Source organism: Cucurbita pepo, chromosome 2, assembly GCF_057944985.1.
Source record: "Cucurbita pepo subsp. pepo isolate OVF chromosome 2, ASM5794498v1, whole genome shotgun sequence".
Lineage (NCBI taxonomy): Eukaryota > Viridiplantae > Streptophyta > Magnoliopsida > Cucurbitales > Cucurbitaceae > Cucurbita > Cucurbita pepo.
In genome coordinates, this window is record NC_141799.1 from 4,208,248 (window position 1) to 4,229,812 (window position 21,565).

Sequence of the window (21,565 nt, forward strand, 5' to 3'; positions counted from 1 at the left end):
TATATATATATATATATATATATATATATCTATATATATATCTGGTGTTAACAAAGCTGTCCTGTTTCTTTTATCTGTATGTGAAAGATCTGTTTGACATTTTTTGTGAGATCCCATATCAGTTGGAGAGGGGAACGAAACATTCTTTATAAGGGTATGAAAACCTCTCCCTAGCAGACGGGTTTTAAAATCGTGAGGCTGATGACAATACGTAATAGGCCAAAGCGGACAATATTTGTTAGCGGTGGGCTTGGGCTGTTACAAATGGTATTAGAGCTAGACAATGAGCGGTGTGCTAGCGAGGACACTGGGCCCCCAAGGGGGGTGGATTGTGAGATCCCACATCGGTTGGAGAGGGGAACAAAACATTCCTTATAAGAGTGTGGAAACTTCTCCCTAACAGATGTGTTTTAAAAACCGTGAGGCTGACAACGATACGTAACGAGCCAAAGCGGACGGTGAGCTTGAGCTATTACAAATGGTATCAGAGTTAGGTTCCGAGCGGTGTGCCAACGAGGACGCTGGCCCCCAAAGGGGGTGGATTGTGAGATCCCACATTGGTTGGAGAGGGGAACGAAGCATTCCTTATAAGAGTGTAGAAACCTCTCTCTAGCAGACACGTTCTAAAAACCATGAGGTTGACGGTAAGATACGTAACGGGTCAAAGCGGACAATATCTACTAGCGGTGGGCTTGGGTTGTTGCATTTTCTCTCTTGTGTTACAAAAACTTGTGGACTTTTGCTATTACTCCCAACTATATCCTTTGGCCCTTTGTTTTCCCAAGACTTGAAATCATGTTGAGTTCAACAAGTAGAAGTGATTTTGTTGTTTTTTCATCTCATCCAAACACTTAGACACTTGGACCAAGTCACTTTCATCCTTCAACCACTCTAAATCTTACAGGCTCCCACTGTTTGTTTGGTAGAATGATATTGTAACGGCCTAGATCCACCGTTATCAGATATTGTCTTCTTTGGGCTTCCCCTCAAGGCTTTAAAACGCGTCTGTTAGGGGAAGGTTTTCACCCCTTTTAAATGGTAGTTTGTTCTCTTCCCCAACCAATGTGTGACATCACATATATCAATTGTAAAGTGAGATACATCGAAAAAAAAAAACTTTGCATTTTGTGCCCGATAATTGTAGCTCAGCCACATACTTTACGGTCATTGGAATTTGTACCACAAAGTTCCACATCTGACTACTGTCATGTCGGAATGATTGTCTATGTCTCTATGTCGGAACAGCCTGGAACTGCTATGCAGTAATTTTCTTCTTTCAATATCTGTATCACATTCCTTTAGGCGCCAGTTTTCTGTAGTTGTGTTTCTTATTGCTCCTTTTAATAAAAACCTAAATCACATGAGTTTAGGGCGGACATAGTCCACCATTAATATATATTGTCCTCTTCGGACTTTCTCTTCCATATGTCCACCATTAACATATATTGTCATCTTCGGACTTTCCTTTCCAAGCTAGGGAGAGGTTTTCACACCCTTATAAAGAACGTTCTCCTCCCAACCGACATGGGATCTTACAATTCACCCCCTTTCAAAGCCCAGCGTCCTTGTTGGCGCTCATTCCCTTCTCTAATTAATGTGGGACTCCCTAATGATGGTGAGATCTCACATCAGTTGGAGAGAAGCACAAATCATTCTTTATAAGAGTGTGAAAACCTTTCCCTAACAAACGTGTTTTTAAAACCTTGAAGGAAAGCCCGAAAGAAAAAGCTCAAAGAGGACAATATCTACTAACGATGAACTTGGGTCGTTACATAAACAAAGGATGGTTGGTTTAGTAGTCATCAAGATCGAGTTTTTGAATATCATTGTTAAAATATAGTGGAGAATCCAATACTTTAGCCTTGTATCAGAATCATTGAGTATCAGTATTAGTATTGGAGCATGACAATGAGTGTACAAGTTTAAAAGGGATTGTCTTTTGCCTCTCTCCAAAGGCTGATATGGTGACTAAATCATAAGTTTATTGCAAGTGTTTATGATGAAACTCCCACTTTATTAGTATGCTTCTGATTAACAACCCAGTATTTACATGTAGTGGAAGATCAAATAAGTGGCTGACATCAGTTCTTATATTCCTTTAAACTTTTTCAGCTGCTTGTATTCATGCATTTGTGTTATAGTGATAGCTTACTCCATCAATTTGCCTTATTTTTCTTCCTTTCTCCGTTTTGGATAGACGTGATGATGACACGACTTTCTTTTTCTCATCTCTGTTAAGAAACACGACACATGGAAATGTATGTGAAAGTCATAGAGTATATATTCGAAAGGGTTGTACGTCAAGGGTCTCGTGTTTGTTGGGACTGCATAGACTAATTAAGTTAACTTAGGTGATGGAACTGTTCAGACTTCTGACCTTTTAGTCGGGGTAGATGTTATAACTAGTTAAGCTATGTTCAGGTTAGCTCACGTGGTTAGTTTAGATATGAAATGCTTAAAAAGAAAACAAAGAAGGGGTGCTTTCACGTAGATGTCCATATTTGAGCCGAAAGAAAACTAAGTGATGGGTAAAGTAATGAGCTCCCCTCCCATTGGTCACATCCACAAAAAGACTACCTTACTTTAGCTTCTTACTTTTCTGAACTCTTTCGATTATGAAAAGATGAACGACCATATCCATGATTCAGAATCTGAATTTGATACTTAGTGGCTCCGATATTCCCCTCCATCTTATGTGATATGGTTACGTTTGGATCCAAACTCCCAAAAAAAAAAAAATGCATCATTCGAATGATAAGCCACAATAGGAGCAAGACACGATCCAAACTCTCAAAGAGATTGTTCATTTTAATCGTACTTCTTTTCCGAATAAATCAAGAATGACTTAATGGATCAAATTCATCCTTGGCTGTCACGAAACCTAGCGAACAACTCGAAAACAATACAAGAATCTTTTAGTGCATTCAATTACCCAATTATTGTTGTATAAACGCTGACGATTAAAACAACAAGCTTTTGAAAATGAGATATCAACCACTTAGCTAAAAGATTGTTTATAAAGAACTTTGGGATAATGTGGGGAGGGAGAGAGAGAGAGAGGCACCTTTGAAAAGGAAAGACAAAGAAAATGGATGCATATGATGCTTTGCTCAACAAAGAAATGATTTTAGGGTTAAAATTTCTATCTTTATAATTGGATAAGACCCCTCGTAAATGCTCGTGATGAGTTTGATTTGAGGTAATCTATCGATTATTAGTATAACAATACGTTGAGATAAGAATTCGAAATTTTATGTATTTTTTGTTGTTGAAGATATATGTCTTAACATGTTGCATAAGTTATTTTTGGCACCAAAGAGCGGCATTGAGATGCTCATAAATACCTCATTCGAAGACGAGACGTCGAAATCCATAGCTTTTTTTTAACGTTACAGACACCTTTCTATATGTCTTTGTTTTCAGGATTTTTTTTGTCTAGATTTTTTTCGATTAGTTGTGTAGTAGTTGGTGAGTTTTTAGTGAACTGCAAACGTTATTGACAACCCTTTTCATTGTTTATCCTAAGCTACAAGGTTGTCGAGCTCAAACGTTAGTAACTTTTGTTGGCTATTTGAGGGTCGAATTATAGTGTAAGTCGATTTATAGTGGAAGTTTGAAATGCATTTTGTAATTCTATATAGAATCTACTATCGTCATCAGTCTCACGATTTTAAAACGTGTCTATTAGGGTGAGATCTCCACACCCTTATAAAGGAATGTTTCGTTCCCTCTTCAACCAATGTGAGATCTCACCATCTATCCTCTTTTGGTGTCCAACGTCATTACTGGCACACCGCTCAGTGTTTAGTTATGATATCATTTGTAACTGCGGTAATACGTAATGGATAAAAACGAACAATATCTATAAGTTCCTTAGATTACGTCGAAAATTTGAGGGGAAAGATTAGGTTGAAAGGTAAAAGTGAATTTTCTTTCTTAGGAAAAGTAAGAATAAAATATGTTCTAAGGTAATAAGAAATATAGCACTTTAATGGCCCATTTCTACAATATTATTTTTCTTTCTTTCCAAAGATAGAAAGGACAAAAAACTTTATGATGTATTATCAAAATATTAAACAAAAGTTGAGTAGTGCCTAAACCATAGGATTTCATAATCTTCCACCGATATGAACGCAATAAAATCTTACTTTCGAAGAATTTATCGAGCTTAATAGTTAAGATATCTGTTCGTTTATTTGAAATTCAAAGCTGAAATCTTCATTTCTTATATGTTCGCAACATCGAACTTAGTAATTAGGATATTTACTCGTTCATTTGAAATTTAAAATTTAAATCTTTACCTTTACGTTCTTAAAATTTCGTATATTTTCGCAATTGGGTCTTAGAATTTGTTCTTAAAGATAACGAGGAATAGAGAAAGAAACCCGAAAAAGACAACATATCATTATCTTTCTTTGGAGAAAAGCAATGAGATTAATAGAGGTTGGCATCAAATGTAAGCAAGGGCAACAATGTGTGTGTCATTTTCTTCTCTTTGTTCCCATTTTATGACCATCATTATCATCGACGTAGGAGCGTTTAAGGTTGAGTTGATCGGGTTAAAACATTTTGAGATTAAACTCAATTGTATGGATTTTTAAATTTAAACCTAACACAATCCAACTAACATATTTAAGTTCGGTTGGTTCGAGTTCGATTGATTGTTGTACAAAAGCCTATAAAAAAAGTCTCAAACTTTTAATATTATCTGGACCTGTCAAATAGGCTATAAAAGATCTATTATAGCGTTTTTTGTGCTGGCCCTTGTGTTCATTATTTCTTGTAGTGAACCCAATCGTTCAAAATTTCATTTATTTGAATCCGATCTAACTCAATTCAACTCATACAATTGACCAAAATTCCGAACATCATTTCACACATCGTTGTAGAAAAGCCACCATTTCCCGATAGGCTTTTTCGCTTACGATTCGCCACAATTACGTTCTTCCTAGATAATAATAATAATAACACAATCATTTACCAACTTAAACTCAATTTCAAAACTTGAAAATGATTCAAACAACATCAAGTACATCAAAATCCCATGCTAAGATGAGCAACAACAACAACTTCCAACAAAATGGGAACATAAGACCAAACAAAAACCAAAACCAATCAATGATGTCGTGGATCAGGCCCTCCAGGGCTTAGCCTCTTCGACACAAAATGTCTTCCAAGCTTCTCCTTCTCTTCAATGATAAACTTCAATGTTTCTTCGACATTCTTCACAAATGACTGATTTTTCTTACTCACAGAAGAAGAAGAAGAAGAAGAAGAAGAAGAAGAAGAAGAAGAAGAAGAAGAAAGCAAGCGGCTTTCAGCAATGGATGAACACAAGAGCAAAATCACCACAAGGCAAACAAAGAGCTTTACACGACAAGCCATTAAAGAAAGCTTTGAGCTTTTGTTGGTTTTGCCAACACTTGAAGAACTTAGGCATATATATAGATCTCAAAAACACAAACTTTTTATTAATTACTGCTAACAAAGATCAAAGTCAATATGGGACCAAAAAAGTTTGTGTTTTTTTTTTTTTTTTTTAAATTGAAAGTCGTCGGTGCCTTTCCTTATGTGATGAGCATGCTTAAATGATTAGTTTAACAAAACCCATTTTCCACAATCTATACCGCCGCACTCTCTTTTCTATCCATACAAAATAAGATGCATAGCAGCCCCACTTTGGTTCATGTTCTGAGTTGTAATCAACTATTATCCAACCCAAAAGCGAACGATTATCAGAAATAATGTTCACAAGCTTAAACTGATAGGTTACGGTATGGATGATTGATATAAGTTGTGTAATAGCTTAAGTATACCGCTAGTAGATATTGTGTGTTTTTTTCTGTTATGTATAGCCTTTAGTCTCACGGTTTTAGAGGTTTCCACAACCTTACGAAGAATGCTTCGTTCTCCCCTTCAACTGACGTGGGATCTCACAATCCACCCCCTTCAACGCTCAGCATTCTCGTTGGCACTCGTTTCCCTCTCCAATCTATATGGGATCCCAATCCACTTCCTTCAGGGCCCAGCGTTTTCACTCGCACACCCGCCTCGTGTCCACCCCGTTCAGGGCTCAGCGTTCTTGTTGTCATTCGTTCCACTCTCCAATCGATATGAGACCCGCAATCCACTCCCTTCAGGGCCCAATGTCCTCACTTGCACACTCGCCTGGTGTCCACCTCTTCAGGGTCCAGCGTCCTTGTTGGCACTCGTTCCACTCTCCAAATATGGGACCCTCAATCCACTCCCTACAGGGCCCAGCATCCTCATTGACACACCTGCATGGTGTCCACCCCCTTCAGGGCCCAGCGTCCTCGTTGGCACTCATTCCATTCTCCAATCGATATGGGACCCGCAATCCACTTCCTTTAGGGCCAAACATCCTCACTAGCACACCCGCCTAGTGTCCACCTCTCTTCAGGCTCAGTCTCCTTGTTGGCACACCGTCCGGTCCCTAATAGACACATTTTAAAACCGTGAGTCTTACAGCTATAAATAACAAGTCAAAACAAACAATATCTACTAGAAGTGAACTTGAAATGTTACACGTTGAATCATCGTTGTTAGAATAACCCGTTAAGCTATGAACCTTTTGATTTAGTATGTATATTTTAACAGGGAAAGTAGGTGGGCTTATGGCGTTTTCCGTTATGTGTTATGAACCAATGGTTGGTGTGTTTTGTTGGAGCTTACAACTGAAGCAGAACATAAAAAGGTTAGTTTTTTAGCTCTTTTAATACTAACCCTTTAATGGGTTTGAAGTTTTGAACTGCTTAAAAGTGGAAAGCAACAATCTTGATGACTCAGAATGACTGGGATCAGCTAAACATCTCACTTTTATCCATTATCCCTCTCTGATGATGATGATGAAAAAGTATAAATTTTTGCAAAGAAATGTTACATGTTCTTGTAAGGGGACAAAAAAAACTACAAACAGAAGAGAAAAAGAAACTCTTTACATTAAAAAAACATGGACAAAGATTTGAAGACAATGCTTTTTGATGTCACTGCAAACATATGTTTGGAAAAAACTCAAAGTTAAAACACAATGAACAGTCAAACGTTCTCTGGTTGTCACAAACAGGAAAATAACATTTTATTTCTTTACAAAAAGTCAGCTCCACAAACTTTAGTTTTCAAGTGGAATATGTTTGTTTGGACGGTTTCTCCACTTTCGAACTTGTTTCGTTACGGGTCGGTTTGGAGTTACTTTCTAAGTGCTTAGAAATATTTTTTTTTGTAGACTACCTTCAAATGAGAGTGATCTTGTAACGACTTAGATCCACCGCTAGCAGATATTGTCCTCTTTGGGCTTTCTCCTTTGCTTCCCCTCAAGGCTTTAATACGCGTCTACTAGAGGAAGGTTTCCACACCCTTATAAATGGTGATTTGTTCTCCTCCCCAACCAATGTGGGACATCACAGATCTCGAGGATACGATCGTACATTTATTTTCCGTGGCTCAATCATAGAAATTCTGAAATTAAACCTTGTTTAGTTTGTAATAATTCTATGTTGAGTGACCTCGTGACGTTTTTTCTATAACGATGTGACATCCGAGTAAAAGAGAAGTACATGAATGAACCAAACTGAAAAAGTCTTAAAAGAATTGAAAATTACTACTTATACCAACAAGGTGCATCTTCTGTTCAGTGACACAATCACATAAACTCCAAACTTAAGTGCCCTTTAGTTTGGACAATTCTATATTTGGGGATCTCTTGAAATTTTTTTTAGGGAAGTATGTGAATGAAGAAAAAAGATCCGTGTTAATTTGCAGGGATAATCTTTACTCTTAAAATCGAAAAGTAGGTAACCTGACCATGTTATATGGGATGTCGGGGCAAAATAGTCTTTTCGCATAGAAGCAGTTCAAGACAAGTAGGTAATTTGGTCATATCGTAGGAGATGTACGGAAATCTCGAACCATCCAATGCCAATGATACGATTATTAATAATAGAATTAATTTCGAGTAAATGCAATGAATTTGGGTCGTTGATCACATGCAAACAGCAGCTTTGTTGAACATATTAAAGTAAAATAATAGGTTTGTAATTTCAGCACAAAAAATTAAAATGCATTATCTGATCCCATAGTGATGTTGTAATTGGAGCACTACCTTTTGTTCTTGCTATAAATACAATTAATTCTTTCCAATATACTTTTAATATATATTCTTCATACTCTACTTAGTACCAAGTACATTAAAAAATAAATGGCATAACACCCACATGCTCCCATTTTAATTTTAATATTTTCATACCATCGGGCAGTCGTTTGAAATCCCACATGAATTGAAAAGGGAAACGAAACATTCCTTATAACGCGTTTTAAAATCATGAGGTTCACGATGATACGTAACAGGCCAAAGTGGACAATATATGCTAGCGATGGGCTTGAACTGTTACAAGTAGGCTTAGATGTCCTTTTTTGCCCGTGAAACTGGACCCAACTGAAGGAAAGGGTTACTAAAAAAGAGTGTCGGGACGGAGGTCCTTGAAGAACTGGTCCTCCAGGTCTTAATATGCAAACCCTACGATCATAAATGCTACTCCCATATCGATTTGATTTCATTTCTAATGATTGCAACTCTTACGAATTTGATCTAACAATCTTATTGAAAAATAAGGCTTTTAGATCTAAATATCCAAGAACTTCAAGACGATAAGGAATCACCCTAAAAGAGAGTAATATCCAGATTATCTTGTTGATCAAATATTTCAAGAGAAGAAAACTTTTTTAAGATTCGAAGCACTCCCACAAGCAAGATTGTTCATGTCAAGCTTGAATAATTCTAAACATGTAACCTAAACTCTCCGCTAAAAGAAAACACAATGTTCTATTTACAACATTTTTTACAAGACGCATACATGATTTTATATAGTCTCAAAAGTTGATTAGACATTTCAAAAGCGGTAACTCCCAAAAATTTGTAATCCTCCCGAATAAATGAAGCTTAATTTTCTTTAATGTGGCATGAATTCCATCAGTTGAACAATATTTTTTTCATATCTTTCTTTATCGAGATGTTTTAGCTCATATTATTATATCTAATAAATTCGAAACATGGGATAGACTTATTAACACAAAATTAAAACATTTAAAACTTAGAATTTAGGCATTAAATTAGTACTAAATTCAAAACAATATGATATATTGAATCATTTATTGATCTTCATCCTATGGACAAAGGCAGTGGTTGAGGTTGATGGATCAATGATGGTGCTGATCAGGGCCGCCGGGGGTGCTCCGCTGCACCTGGAAGCGCCTTCCACCTTGCCTATGGAGGCTAGCCATTAATGCTTCTCTAGCACTCTCCATAAACCCACTTGGAGAAGGAGCTCCAAAGCTCAAAAATGGCACCAAAATGATTACAATAAAGAAGCACAACAACAACTGCACTCCAATGGCGGCGCCCATGGCTGCTTTCTCCAAACTTTAATTTACAATGATGATGGAAGGGAAGAAGATGGGGTTATAAATAGTAAGTAATCCAGAACATTAAACATCATTATCCACAAAAATTTATTACCGACATTGTACCACACCCATAAAGTGACATCTTTTTTGTCGTAAAATAGTATACAATTGCCTTTCCACCAATGTTTTTTCTGGGTTGTGCCAAGCTCAAATTTGCAATCATATTTCATTAGGCCAACCCTTCACCTCTTCTCCACAAACTCTTCGATCTCTCGTTCATCTGGTCGACAACGTTTGGAGTGGAGATTCGTATATTTAAGCTTTTGGCCTAAGGATGAGCGGGAATGAACAATGACTTGAGTTTCGTTCTTGACACTAGTTTCGAGAGACAAAATCTTTCGATCAAAATCTACCTCATATAATTACATTAAGATACCGGATGAAAGTGGGATTTTCTTCTATTCTCTTTTTATTTGAGAATTGAAGGCCTCTCGTAGAGTCGTCTCCTGTAAATAGGTCAAATTGACTCGTAGCATTAAGAAGTTTGAATATTGAATAGTCCTATCAAAATAAAAATATTATTGTAATACTGCTTACACGATCTCAACAAATTATATATATATATATTAGAGAGAGGGTGTTAAGGATATTTAGTAATAAATTATAGTTTACCATATATATCATATTTGATATTTTATTATAAGGTAAACATCTAGATATTTGTCTTCTTAACACAGGTATTTTTCCATTTATTGTTATTTCCACTCCTTACTGTTTCCATATCCTTTAAATTTATTTGATTATAAATAAGATAACTTTCACATAATTTAGGTGTGGTGGATGATGCAAACATTTTCAGAGGGGTTGAATCGATTTTGTCTGACGAAGAAATGATCTCCACACTACGAGATGAGGGGCAACTAGAATCCCGATACTCCTTATTCTTCTCCCGAGTCATTTCCATCTTACAACATGTTGTTTCCATTCTTTGGTTGTGATCCTTCAAATTTCACAACCGATCGAAGTTAAAGAATGATCTCCCTTATGAAATAAGGATCGAGGCATTGATCACGTCAAAATCTCATGCTGAGCGAACTATTAAACTTGGTTCTAAGTCGGTTAGTGATTTAGAAAAGGCTACTGAACAGAGTGTCGAAGATACACAGTCTATCGAATGTGTTCTATAAGTAAAGAAGTTGAAAAGATGGTTGAATCGCCGCCGACTCAACTAAGATCACCAAAAGCGACCCCACGGCCGCTAAATTAAAATGGATCTAAAACAATCCAATTCGAAAATTAACACATTAAACTAACAATTGTTGACTTTGATCCCACGAACAGCTATGAACTTTTAATTTTTAAAATGAGAGCTTGACTTCAATTTTGTTGTAATACTTAAAAAGTTCCAACTTTATACATTTTAGTGGCAAACCAAATCCAAACATTTAATGTTTTAAATGTCTTTTCTACACATAAATAAACTAACACAATATTTTGAATGATCTTGATCCAAATTTGCTTAGAATATTGCATAAGAACACTTGGATTATACCAAAATGAGATTAAAAAAATGGGTACTTTTTGATTACGAGACTTTTGAGTTTTATACTGTAATAGCTCAAGCTCATCGCTAGTAGATATTATTCGCTTTGGCTCATTACGTATTATCGTTAGTCTCACAGTTTTGAAACGTGTCTACTCGAAAGAGATTTCTACACCCTTATAAGGAATTGTTCGTTTTTCTCTTCGGCTAACGTGAGATTTGAGAGATATTATAAAATTTTAAAAGAAAGAAGGTAGTGGGAATATTTTTTTTTAGTGGAAATTGTTTGGGATTAGGGTTGGTAGATTATGAAACTATAATATTATTTGTCCGTACAATTCTATTGGTTTGATTAATTCATCCATTCTAATTGGTGGAGCTCGCAAAAGCTTTTAGGAAAATTAAATAAATGCCAATAACCCTTTTGAGTGAGTTGTATACACATTTGCTTTGGTGCATCATGCATGATTCATTTGAAATAAATTGAAAGTGAATTAACCGAGACCATATATGAATAAGAGTAATTTTGAGGATGTCAAACGTAAGTGGCTCGATTATAGATATTTATCCAGTAATTCTGAATCCTGGGTGTTACAGTAATTGAGAGGAAAACTTATTCTCAACACTATAGAGGTGACGTTATTCTCAACACTATAGAGCCGAGCCGAAACGCCCCTAATTTTCCCCTAATTTTCTCTAACCTAATTAGTGATGTCACCCATGCATACATATCTCATTAAGCGAAAGCTCATCATACATAACCCTGGGATTTGTAACGACCCAGATCCATCGCTAGCAGATATTGTCCTCTTTGGGCTTTTCCTTTCGGGCTTCCCCTCAAGGCTTTAAAACGCGTCTGCTAGGGAAGATTTTCACACCCTTATAGAGGGTGATTTGTTCTCCTCCCCAACCAATGTTGGACATCACTATGAAAAGTTTATGAAAAGTTAGGTCCCGCTCATATGTTGCATGTGTTTGCATTCCTAATCCCAATAATTGGGTGACTTACTGAGTATTTCATAAAATACTCAAGTCACGTGCTACCTACATTTTTCAGGTAAAGGCAAGGCGGCAATGTACGGTTGACGGCGGAGCTGAGGCCACCATGGAAGTTGGAGACGGGATATTTTTTTGGAGTTTACTTTTATTAGACTGTTTTAAGTTATAGCATTGATATTGTTTTATTTGGATTTATTTTGAATTCAGTATTGAAGGTCTATTTTCGGAGTTTAGGTTTTGTTTTGGATTCATATTTATGAAAGACTCTTTTAAGGTTATTTATGATGAGCTCCCGCTTAATGCGATAAATATGCATGGGTGACGTCACTAATTAGGTTAAAGAAAATTAGGGGCGTTACACGAATGGCTCCGAGCCTTTCTTTATGGTTTAGGGTGATCCAGGGAGGAGCTGGACAGACTCTTCTCTTGGAATAACTATCTGCTCAATGCCCATTCTGGCTTATTGGAGTAGCAAGCAATTTACAGAAGAAAGGCTAGTGGGTTCATTGCAAGGACATCACAAGATATCTCACTGGGTCGTGCTCACTTTTCTCTTAAGTCCACCGCTAATAAATATTGTTCGTTTTGGTCCATTTTATGTCACCGTTAGCTTTACCATTTTAAAACGTGTCTACTAGGAAAAAGTTTCCACACCTTTATAAGGAATGTTTCATTATCTCTCAAATGGATGTGGGATCTCACAATCTATCTTTCTTGGAGGCCCAACGTCCACGTTGGCACACCGCCCGGTGTCTAGTTCTGATACCATTCGTAATGGTCCAAGTCTACCACTAGTATATATTGTCTACTTGGGCCCATTATGTATTGTTGTCAACTTCACGGTTTTAAAACACGTCTATTAGGGAGAGGTTTCCACACCTTTATAGGAAATATTTCGTTCCCCTCTCCAACTGACATGGGATCTCACAATCCATCCCCCTTGGGAGCCAGCGTCCTCATTGGTACACCACCCGGTGTCTGGTTTTGATACCCTTTATAACGACCCAAGTCCACCGCTAGTAGATATTGTCTGTTTTGGCCCGTTATGTATCACTGTCAGTCTCACGGTTTTAAAACATGTTAGAGAAAGAAACAATATATTTCTTATAAGGGTGTGGAAACCTCTCCCGAGTAGATTCGTTTTAAAACTATTAACGGTTATACTCAGACCAAAACGGACAATATCTACTAACAATGGACTTGGGTCCTTACAATATCTACTAACAACCCACACAGCATGTTAGACCAATAATTACGCCCTTCCGATTCCTGATCCGATGCAATGTTCTACTAATGCCAGATCTACCTGCCATGCTTTAATCAACCACATGAGCTTTATCTCATACATTTAGTCAAAAAAGTGTTCATAATTGCATTGAACTTCTAACTTCCCAGACAAACAATCAAACACAACGTGGGCAATCCCATGGAGTAATGAGCCCAAGTTACCTTGGAAGTTGCATGCCGTAGATCATCAACAGTTGTCTGAGTCCCCAATAGGAAACCCACCCATGGATTTCTTCACTATCAGCAACAACAATCGTTCGATTTCGTCATCGAATTCGTCATCAGGGGATCATACTTCTCGATACCCAGATGCCCGATTCACGAGAAATTGAGAAATCGATGATCGTTGAGGAAATAGTTGAAGAAAGAAGTGAGAAATCCCAAAAAAAATAGTCAGTAAGTATTTATTTTCATCTTATCGTAAATGTGGACATACGAGATCGTTTCATCGTTGATTGGACCTATTGCACACACATTCTTAGATGGTCATGCTCCTACTCACATTCTAAGCGTGAGATGTCGGTGCTTATGAGTAGTAATCACTAATAAATCTCGTCTCGTTGAGCAATTACAGACGCACATATTTAGATCTCCCTTATCTCATTTTTATTTACACTTCCATTTTCATTTTTGTTTATTTTACTTTATCTCTTCAAAACCCGCACCATTCAATTAGTGTCCCGTTACCTCAGTTGCACACTTAGAGGAGGTTTTCGTATTTAAAATTGATTATTATTATTATTATTATTATTTTGTTAACTTCACTTGGGATTCAATACTCAAGAGTACTCTCATTTTACTACTTGAAGAGATAGTGTGCACTCGAACTAAGTTTCAACCTCGCTCCCGTTAATAATATCACAACTTTAAAACAAAATAAGGATATTTTTTAAATAATATTTTCATAACTTAGCTATTTACATTTATTTATATATATATATATATATATATATATATATATAACCTGTGTCATATATTTAAATATTTATATTATATTTCTTTATTGGTTGTTAGTACTTTTTCCTACGTAATTATGAATTTAAAAATCATAAACTCGTGTATAAAGTGTTTTGAGTCATGATCGCGTATATATATATATATATATATATATATATACGCGGTTCATAGAGTTGAAATAAAAAATGTGAATTTGTTGGACCATTTATTTGGATTGTGATTATTTTGTATGATATATTTTGAATTATATAAATTATTTTATTTATTAGTTAAAGAAAAGGAAAAAAAAAAAGAAAAAAAGTCAAAAAGGAAAATGGACTCTTTGATGGGCATTTATTCCATGCGTTAAAGCACGGTATTGAAATTACCCATCAATCAATTACAAATAAATTACAAAAAAAGATAAATAAAAATGCCAAAAAATAAATTATATGAAGGGACCCACAGAAATTATCTCGAAGGCCGACCCACTGCCACGTGTCATGTACGCAAAAGGAAGACGGTAATCCTTAAATCCACGTCTGACGGATCAACACGGAAAACTCATCCATTTATGGGTTTGTACGAGGCGCGCGTGTGTCTGACTCGGAGATAACGACATGACACGTGGGAACGCACCCCAATAATGTTGTTTTAAAAGCACTACAAGTCGCAAAGCTCGGCTGAGCTGCCACAACTGCCACGTGTACTTTTACCTTTTTACCACTTACATTTTCCAGTTTACGTGAAAAATATTATTTGTATGAAAACAAAGTTAAAATAATTATGTAATTTTTATATGATTTATCATAGGTTAATAATTCTAATAATAAATTTATGTTTTTTTTTTTTAATTTTAGATGATTGATTGGGTTGATTAAAACCATATTATTATATCATATTTAAATTGAAAATCATTCATTAAAGAGATTTAAAAAAAAAAACAATAATCCACAAAAAAGACAACAAAAAAGACAGAAAATGTTCGGTCATAACCAAAAAAAAAAAAAACATTATTTTCCATAATTTAAAATATATAAATCCCAACTAATACATAAATACTGAAAATATTATTAAAAAAAGTTTGTTTGGTGGGATTAGACGGTATAATTATTATTATTTATCCATAATTTCAATAAATTTAGACTAAATATATAATTTAAGTCTATTTATTTATTTTTTGTGCTCTAATCATTTGTCCACGTCAGATTCTGATAAGACATACCTGCCAATATCCATCATTTTTTTAACTAACACAATTTTATTAATATTCCTAATTATTTTTAAAATTCTCTTATCCAATCATTAGATAGATAATTAATAATCAATTAACAAAATTCGGTGAGATTGCATATATTAATTTAAAATATATTAGTGGGTCCTCAAATATTTATGGACGGTAAGCTTATTCCAAAAATAATATAAAGTTAAATAATATTCAATATTCTTTATAAAAAGTTAATAATTTGAATAGAATATTTAAGATAAAATCTAAAGGTTTTAAGATTTTTTTTTTTTAAGCGAATAAATTTAAATTTTAAAATAATAATAATAAAAAAAAAAACCTAAATTGACGAACGGCCATTATGCTCCTATTGATTGTAACCACTTGCGTAGAAATATACTTTTCAAATTCCTTATTTTATTTTATTTTATTTTCAGTTTAAATAATTAATTAAAATAACTTATATTTTATTTTCAATGGTCATGGATGACATACTGTTCTCCTTTATTGAAATAATGGAATAAAAATAATAATGAATAATTTAAATTATTGTAATTCATGGTGTTTTTTTGTGGTTTTTTTAGTGGCAAGAGAAATAAAATAAATTGATTTCTTTTTTATTTAAAAATGGGATTTAAATAAAAATTAACTATTTTCGAATATATGAAAAAATAAATTATTATTGTGCTATTTTATATATATTCATTAAAATAAATAATATAATATCATCTTAATAAAGGTACAACTCAACCTGTCTTAATAATTTTATGTTCGAATTTAAATTTATAGTAATTATTTCTAGTAGGTACAAAATTAATTTTACAAAAAAAAAAAAAAAATTAACTCCATTAGAATTGATTTTTATTTTCTTCATTTAATTTTATGTACTTTATTAAAAAGAATTTTTTATACATTAATAATTTTTTTGAAAATTAATTTTATTTTGAAGTTTATTAAAAATAATTATGTTAATTAATATTGGTTAAACACATTTGATTAATTGATTAATATATATATATATATATATATATATATATATATTAATTTTATTTTTAATTACACAAATAAAACAAGAATGAGATTAATGGTTGATTAAAATAGTAATTAATCACCTGAGACAGTTGGTCGCTTTCGTCAGCACACAATCGACAAAACACCGATGTTTTCCTTTATATATATATATATATATATATATATATATATATATATATGTTAATGTTACATACAAGGGGACTAAAGTTCCACAAAATAATCATATAAATATTATCAATATAAATAATATTTTTATAAAACCTATAAAATTTTATTGTTACTTTTCATTATTATTATTATTATTTATTCACAAAGTTTCCCAAGCCACATGGCCGCGCGTGCCCAAAAATATAACCATATTTTTATACCCTATGATAACATTTAAGTATAACTATACAAAAACGTTATAAAAATTTTAAATTCTCTAAATTATATTATATTGAATTAAATTTTCACAGATGGAAGCGATATTTAATATATTCATACATTATCTAATATTAATATTCTAGAGCAAATATATATACAATAAATAATCACTAAAAATGGATATTTTTTTCTAAACCAAACAATCCACGAACCAATCCCAAAAAGACAAAATTTATATATTTATCTATATATATATATATGGTACAAAATTAAATAACAAAATAATATTTAATAGTTTTCAATAATTTAGGCAACCATATATATTCCACATCATATCTTCAACAATAATTGAAAGTGCATTATGTTGATAATAATGTATGTCACACATTATACCATTTTTTTTATGTTTATCATCCAAACAAAATATATGACATTTAAAAGTTTTTTAAGGGTATGTTTATGGTCATTCTCAGTTAAAATCATTTTTGGTGTGAGATCCCACGTCATTTGAAGGGGAAAACGAAACATTTATTAGAAGGGTATGGAAACTTCTCCGTAGTAGGCATTTTAGAACGGTGAAGATGATGGTGATACGTAATGGGCAAAAACAGATAATATTTACTAATGGTGGGGATGAGCTATTATACGTGATATTAGAGTCGGACATTGGACATCGGGCCTCCAAGGGAGTGAATTGTGTCGGTTACAGATAGGATTAGAGTTAGACACTGGACATTGAGCCTCCTAGACTTAAGGTGGTGGACTGCGAGAGCCAAGACACTCGATGTTAAGACTCTAAGAGAGTGGATTAGGATGGGCGGAGATGGAGAGATGTCAAATGAATGGAAAGAAAGAAAGCATAATGATGTGTAGAAATATTTAAAATGAAGAAAAAATGGGGAAAGTATGAAGAGCATGATGAAGTCCATCACTTTCCAGATAGAGAGAGGGTGAGAGGGTGAGAGGGTGAGAGGGCGCAGTGATTGTAATGGCAGAGATATCTTTTATAATCAAATGCTGGCGCAAAAGAGAAAAAGGCTGTCAACCCCTGCCAACTGCCACAATCAAGCCTTCTTCTTATAGGCCCATCCAAATTTCTTTTCACTTTCCCATCCTCCATCCCTCCCTCCCTCCCTCCGTTCCTTTTTCTAGTAATTTTGTTGTTTAACTTCTTCTTCTTCTTCTTCTTCTTCTTCTTCCTTTCATTCATTGCTCTCTCATGGAGCGAGATGGGTTGGGGTGAGATTACCACTGGTTTTTGCATCTGGGTTTGATTGGGTTTTTCATTTGGAGGGCTTCATGGTGAGTGGGAGGATTGAATGGCGGAGCCCTTTTGGAGAGGCTACACAAACGCAGGATTTAGAATTAGAGCTCCTAACAATGGCGGTTCTACTTTCAGAGGGGATTACAGGAAATTGAAAAGGAATCGGCAATCAATTAGGAAGAAGAGCAGTGTTAGTTCGTTTAAAGCTGGAAGAGGGGAATCTCACGGGACTGGCCCTGGATCCTCAGCCGAATCATCGTCTTCTTCATCATCGGCGGAGCCGGAGTCACGTTATAAATTTCAGTCATACAGGGGAACAAGAGGAAGAAGACGGTCGGAATCTTCAGTATCTCTATGCGACTTTAGACTCACAATCAACCAAGAAGCGCCCGTACTTTCCTCCGCCGTCGGCTTCTACTCTGCCTGGGTGGAGCTTCCAAGATGAGGCAAGAATGGGGGAGTTCGGCCATCAACAGCCGACGAAATCTTCAAGACTGGGAATGAGAAGCACCGGCGGCGGTAGTGGCGGTGGAGGCGAAATCTTGGAGGTTCAAGGAGGTCACATTGTTCGATCGATTGGAAGGAAAGACCGTCACAGCAAAGTTTGCACGGCGAGAGGCCCGAGGGACCGTCGTGTTAGACTCTCCGCCCATACTGCCATCGAGTTCTACGATGTGCAGGACCGTCTCGGCTACGACCGGCCGAGTAAGGCCGTCGACTGGCTCATCAAGAAGGCCAAACCCGCTATAGACAAGCTTCGAGAGCTTCCTGGATGGAATCCAAATGGTTTGAATACGAGCAGCGAGAAATCGGCAACGCAGAAGGATGAGAAGAACAGCGAAAACAAAATTCCGGTTGCTGTTCACCCGCCGGAGGGGAGTACAACTAGGAATTTTGTGGCCGGCAACGGCGGAGTTTCCGAATGTACCATGAAGAATTTGCAGAATGGTTCCACGGAAGATAACCCTAATAGCGATAACTCCAGTTTTCTTCCACCATCTTTCGATTCGGATTCGATCGTCAACACCGTCAAATCGTTCTTACCGACGACGACGACGGCTGCTGCAGAGACGCCCTCGTCAATTTTTGAGTTCGACGCGTTTCCGCCGGATTTACTCTCTAGAACCAGTAGCCGAGCGCAAGATCTAAGGCTTTCCTTACAGTCTTTTGAAGGATCAATATCAAAGCTCGAATCCGAACGAACTCAGCATTCAATTGCTCAAAATCATCAAAACGACCATCCCTTTTTCTCTGGATCAACACCATTGGCTGGCTTCGACGGATGGTCGGAGCAGCATCCCCAATCGGCTATAGAAATCGGCCGACTCCAGAGGATTTTGCATTGGAACACGGTGAATGCAGATCTTAGCGGCGTAGACGGAGGTGTTAATGGTGAATTCTTATACAACTCGCAACCAACAACCTCGAGTTTTCAGCCGCCATCGCCGTCGCCGATTCTGCAACCGTTGTTCGGAGAAAACCAGTTGGTTTCTCAGAGGGGACCCCTTCAGTCCAGTTACACGCCCTCGATCCGCGCTTGGATAGACCCGTCAATTACCTTCTTCGACAATCAACAGCATCCAACTCCACCGTCGATCTACCAATCCACATTTCCGGGTCTTGGATTCGCCTCTGGCGGATTCCCCAGGTTTCTAATTCCGGCGCGGATCCCGGGCGAAGAGGAACACGATGGTATTTCTGAAAAACCATCCTCTGCTTCCTCCAACTCCCGCCATTGAATCTGCTAAAAAAAGCTCAAATCTCTCTCTCTACTCTGTAAGAAACTACATTCCATTAAAACCCAGTTCACAAATCCCATGTTTCGTCCTGAATATCATTGATTGACCTGGAAATTTCTTTCAACAGGACTTCCTCTATATCAACTAATAAAGCCAGTTAAGTAGCCACGCCATTGCTTTGCTGCTAATGTGGAAGCTTGCTTGCAGGGAGCAGAATTTGGGTTCCTTTCTCAATGGCTGGCTCATACAGTGGGAAGAAGAAGAGGAAGAAGAAGAAGAAGAAGAATCCTGAAAGCATCACATCAGGTGTCTTCATTCCCGAGTATTCTATATGTTCTGTTTCTATCTACTACTTGTTTATGCTTCAGCTTTTTGTTTCCCTGTTTGAAAGCTTTGCCTATCTGCTTGGTCCAGTGTGTGTTAAGTTAGCTATGGTGTATTTTAATGGTGGAGGCTTTGCCTTTTCCATTGATGTACAAGTACACAACATTCTAGTGTTCTTCCTGCCATCTTTTCCCCTTGCTTTTCATTGTAATAATGGAAACCCAATACCTAAAAAAGGGAGATAATATTGCACCCTGCAATAACCTGATCCCTCATCTCTAATACCTCCTTGATTTGAGCTACTTCGTTTTTAGATTTGATTGTGCAATCTGATTGGTACTCTTTTTTTTTTTTATTTAGGTAAATATGTCGAGAATCTATTAGACATCTAATAATTAAAAAGAGAAAGGTAGGAGGAAGGTAAGGTGATAAAGCCGATAAATGTGAGTTGTGGGATCGTTTGATTTCGAGTTAGAGTTTGAGTTAATAAATCGTAGAACTGGTTGGAAAGACATACGACCGAACAAGGACCGAACAATGAGTGAAGTGGGGCGGAGTTAATAACTTCACTTCACTTCACTCCTCACCTAAATGACAAATATCTTCTTTTGCTTTTGGAATAACCCAAAATCTAAGCTTCTTCAATGGTCCCAAGACTGTGAAGATGATGAAACCCCTGCTACACATTTAGTGCTATTCTCAGCCTATTTGGTGATGCCAGCTGAACTTTTGGGTATACAAAACAGCACTTGGAAGTAGGCATAGAGCTAGGAGTGCTGCAGAAGGCTTAAACCAAAATGGTTCTTCAAAATTTTGGTTCAATCACCTGATGACTTGGACATCATTTTCACAACATAGTAAGGTTTGAGAGGGAAAACTATTCTCACAAATTCATTCGAGTTCTTTCAACGTACTTTATTCTCACTCACATGCATTCGAGTAAAATTCTCAAAAAGTCATCTAATATAGAGCACATTTAATCTTAGAGTTCCTATAATTGAGTTCTTGAATAGGAAGGTGCACCTTATTAGTATAGGTAATAGCTTTCAATTCTTTGAAGCCTTTCTTAGTCATCCTATTCTGCTTTCATTCGAATGTGGTCTTTGGTGGTTCATTCACGTACTCGAATGTCACATCCTCTGCTTCTTATCCAAATCATATTGATATTCATGCTTTCATTACACAACCAGACATCAACTTCCGGAAAGTGATGGTAGATTGTGAGATTTGGCTGAGAATGTTGTTAGAAGTGGTTTTAGATTTGAAAACAAGATTTAGAAGGGAAGATAAAGCGTAGTGGTGGTGAATTAATGTGTGAGGAGGTAGAGTGAATGTGTTGCAGAAGAATTGAATACTGAGTGAGTCAGATGGCATGGCGTTAATATGGAGGAGTTATTGACCACTCTGACCCATTCTCTGTCTCATTGACT

The 21,565-nt window shown here is 36.1% G+C and overlaps 1 protein-coding gene across 2 annotated transcripts; it reads left to right on the top strand.

The window, feature by feature from the left end:
* Positions 1-17,791: 17,791 nt before the first annotated feature.
* LOC111788880 (transcription factor TCP4) lies at positions 17,792-20,419 on the top strand. 2 transcript variants are annotated; one of them, XM_087121779.1, is made up of 2 exons: positions 17,792-19,848; positions 20,019-20,419. In XM_087121779.1, exon 1 carries the CDS (start codon positions 18,525-18,527, stop codon positions 19,809-19,811), a length of 1,287 nt encoding a protein of 428 aa, XP_086977905.1. In that variant the 5' UTR covers positions 17,792-18,524; the 3' UTR covers positions 19,812-19,848; positions 20,019-20,419. The 2 variants fall into 2 exon arrangements, with proteins under 2 accessions (XP_086977905.1, XP_023525211.2); XM_023669443.2 differs by having other exon boundaries at positions 17,796-19,848; positions 19,939-20,419.
* Positions 20,420-21,565: the final 1,146 nt, after the last annotated feature.

Excerpts from the sequence above, each read along its gene's own strand:
- LOC111788880 (XM_087121779.1), top strand. The coding sequence starts at position 18,525 with ATGGGGGAGTTCGGCCATCAACAGCCGACGAAATCTTCAAGACTGGGA.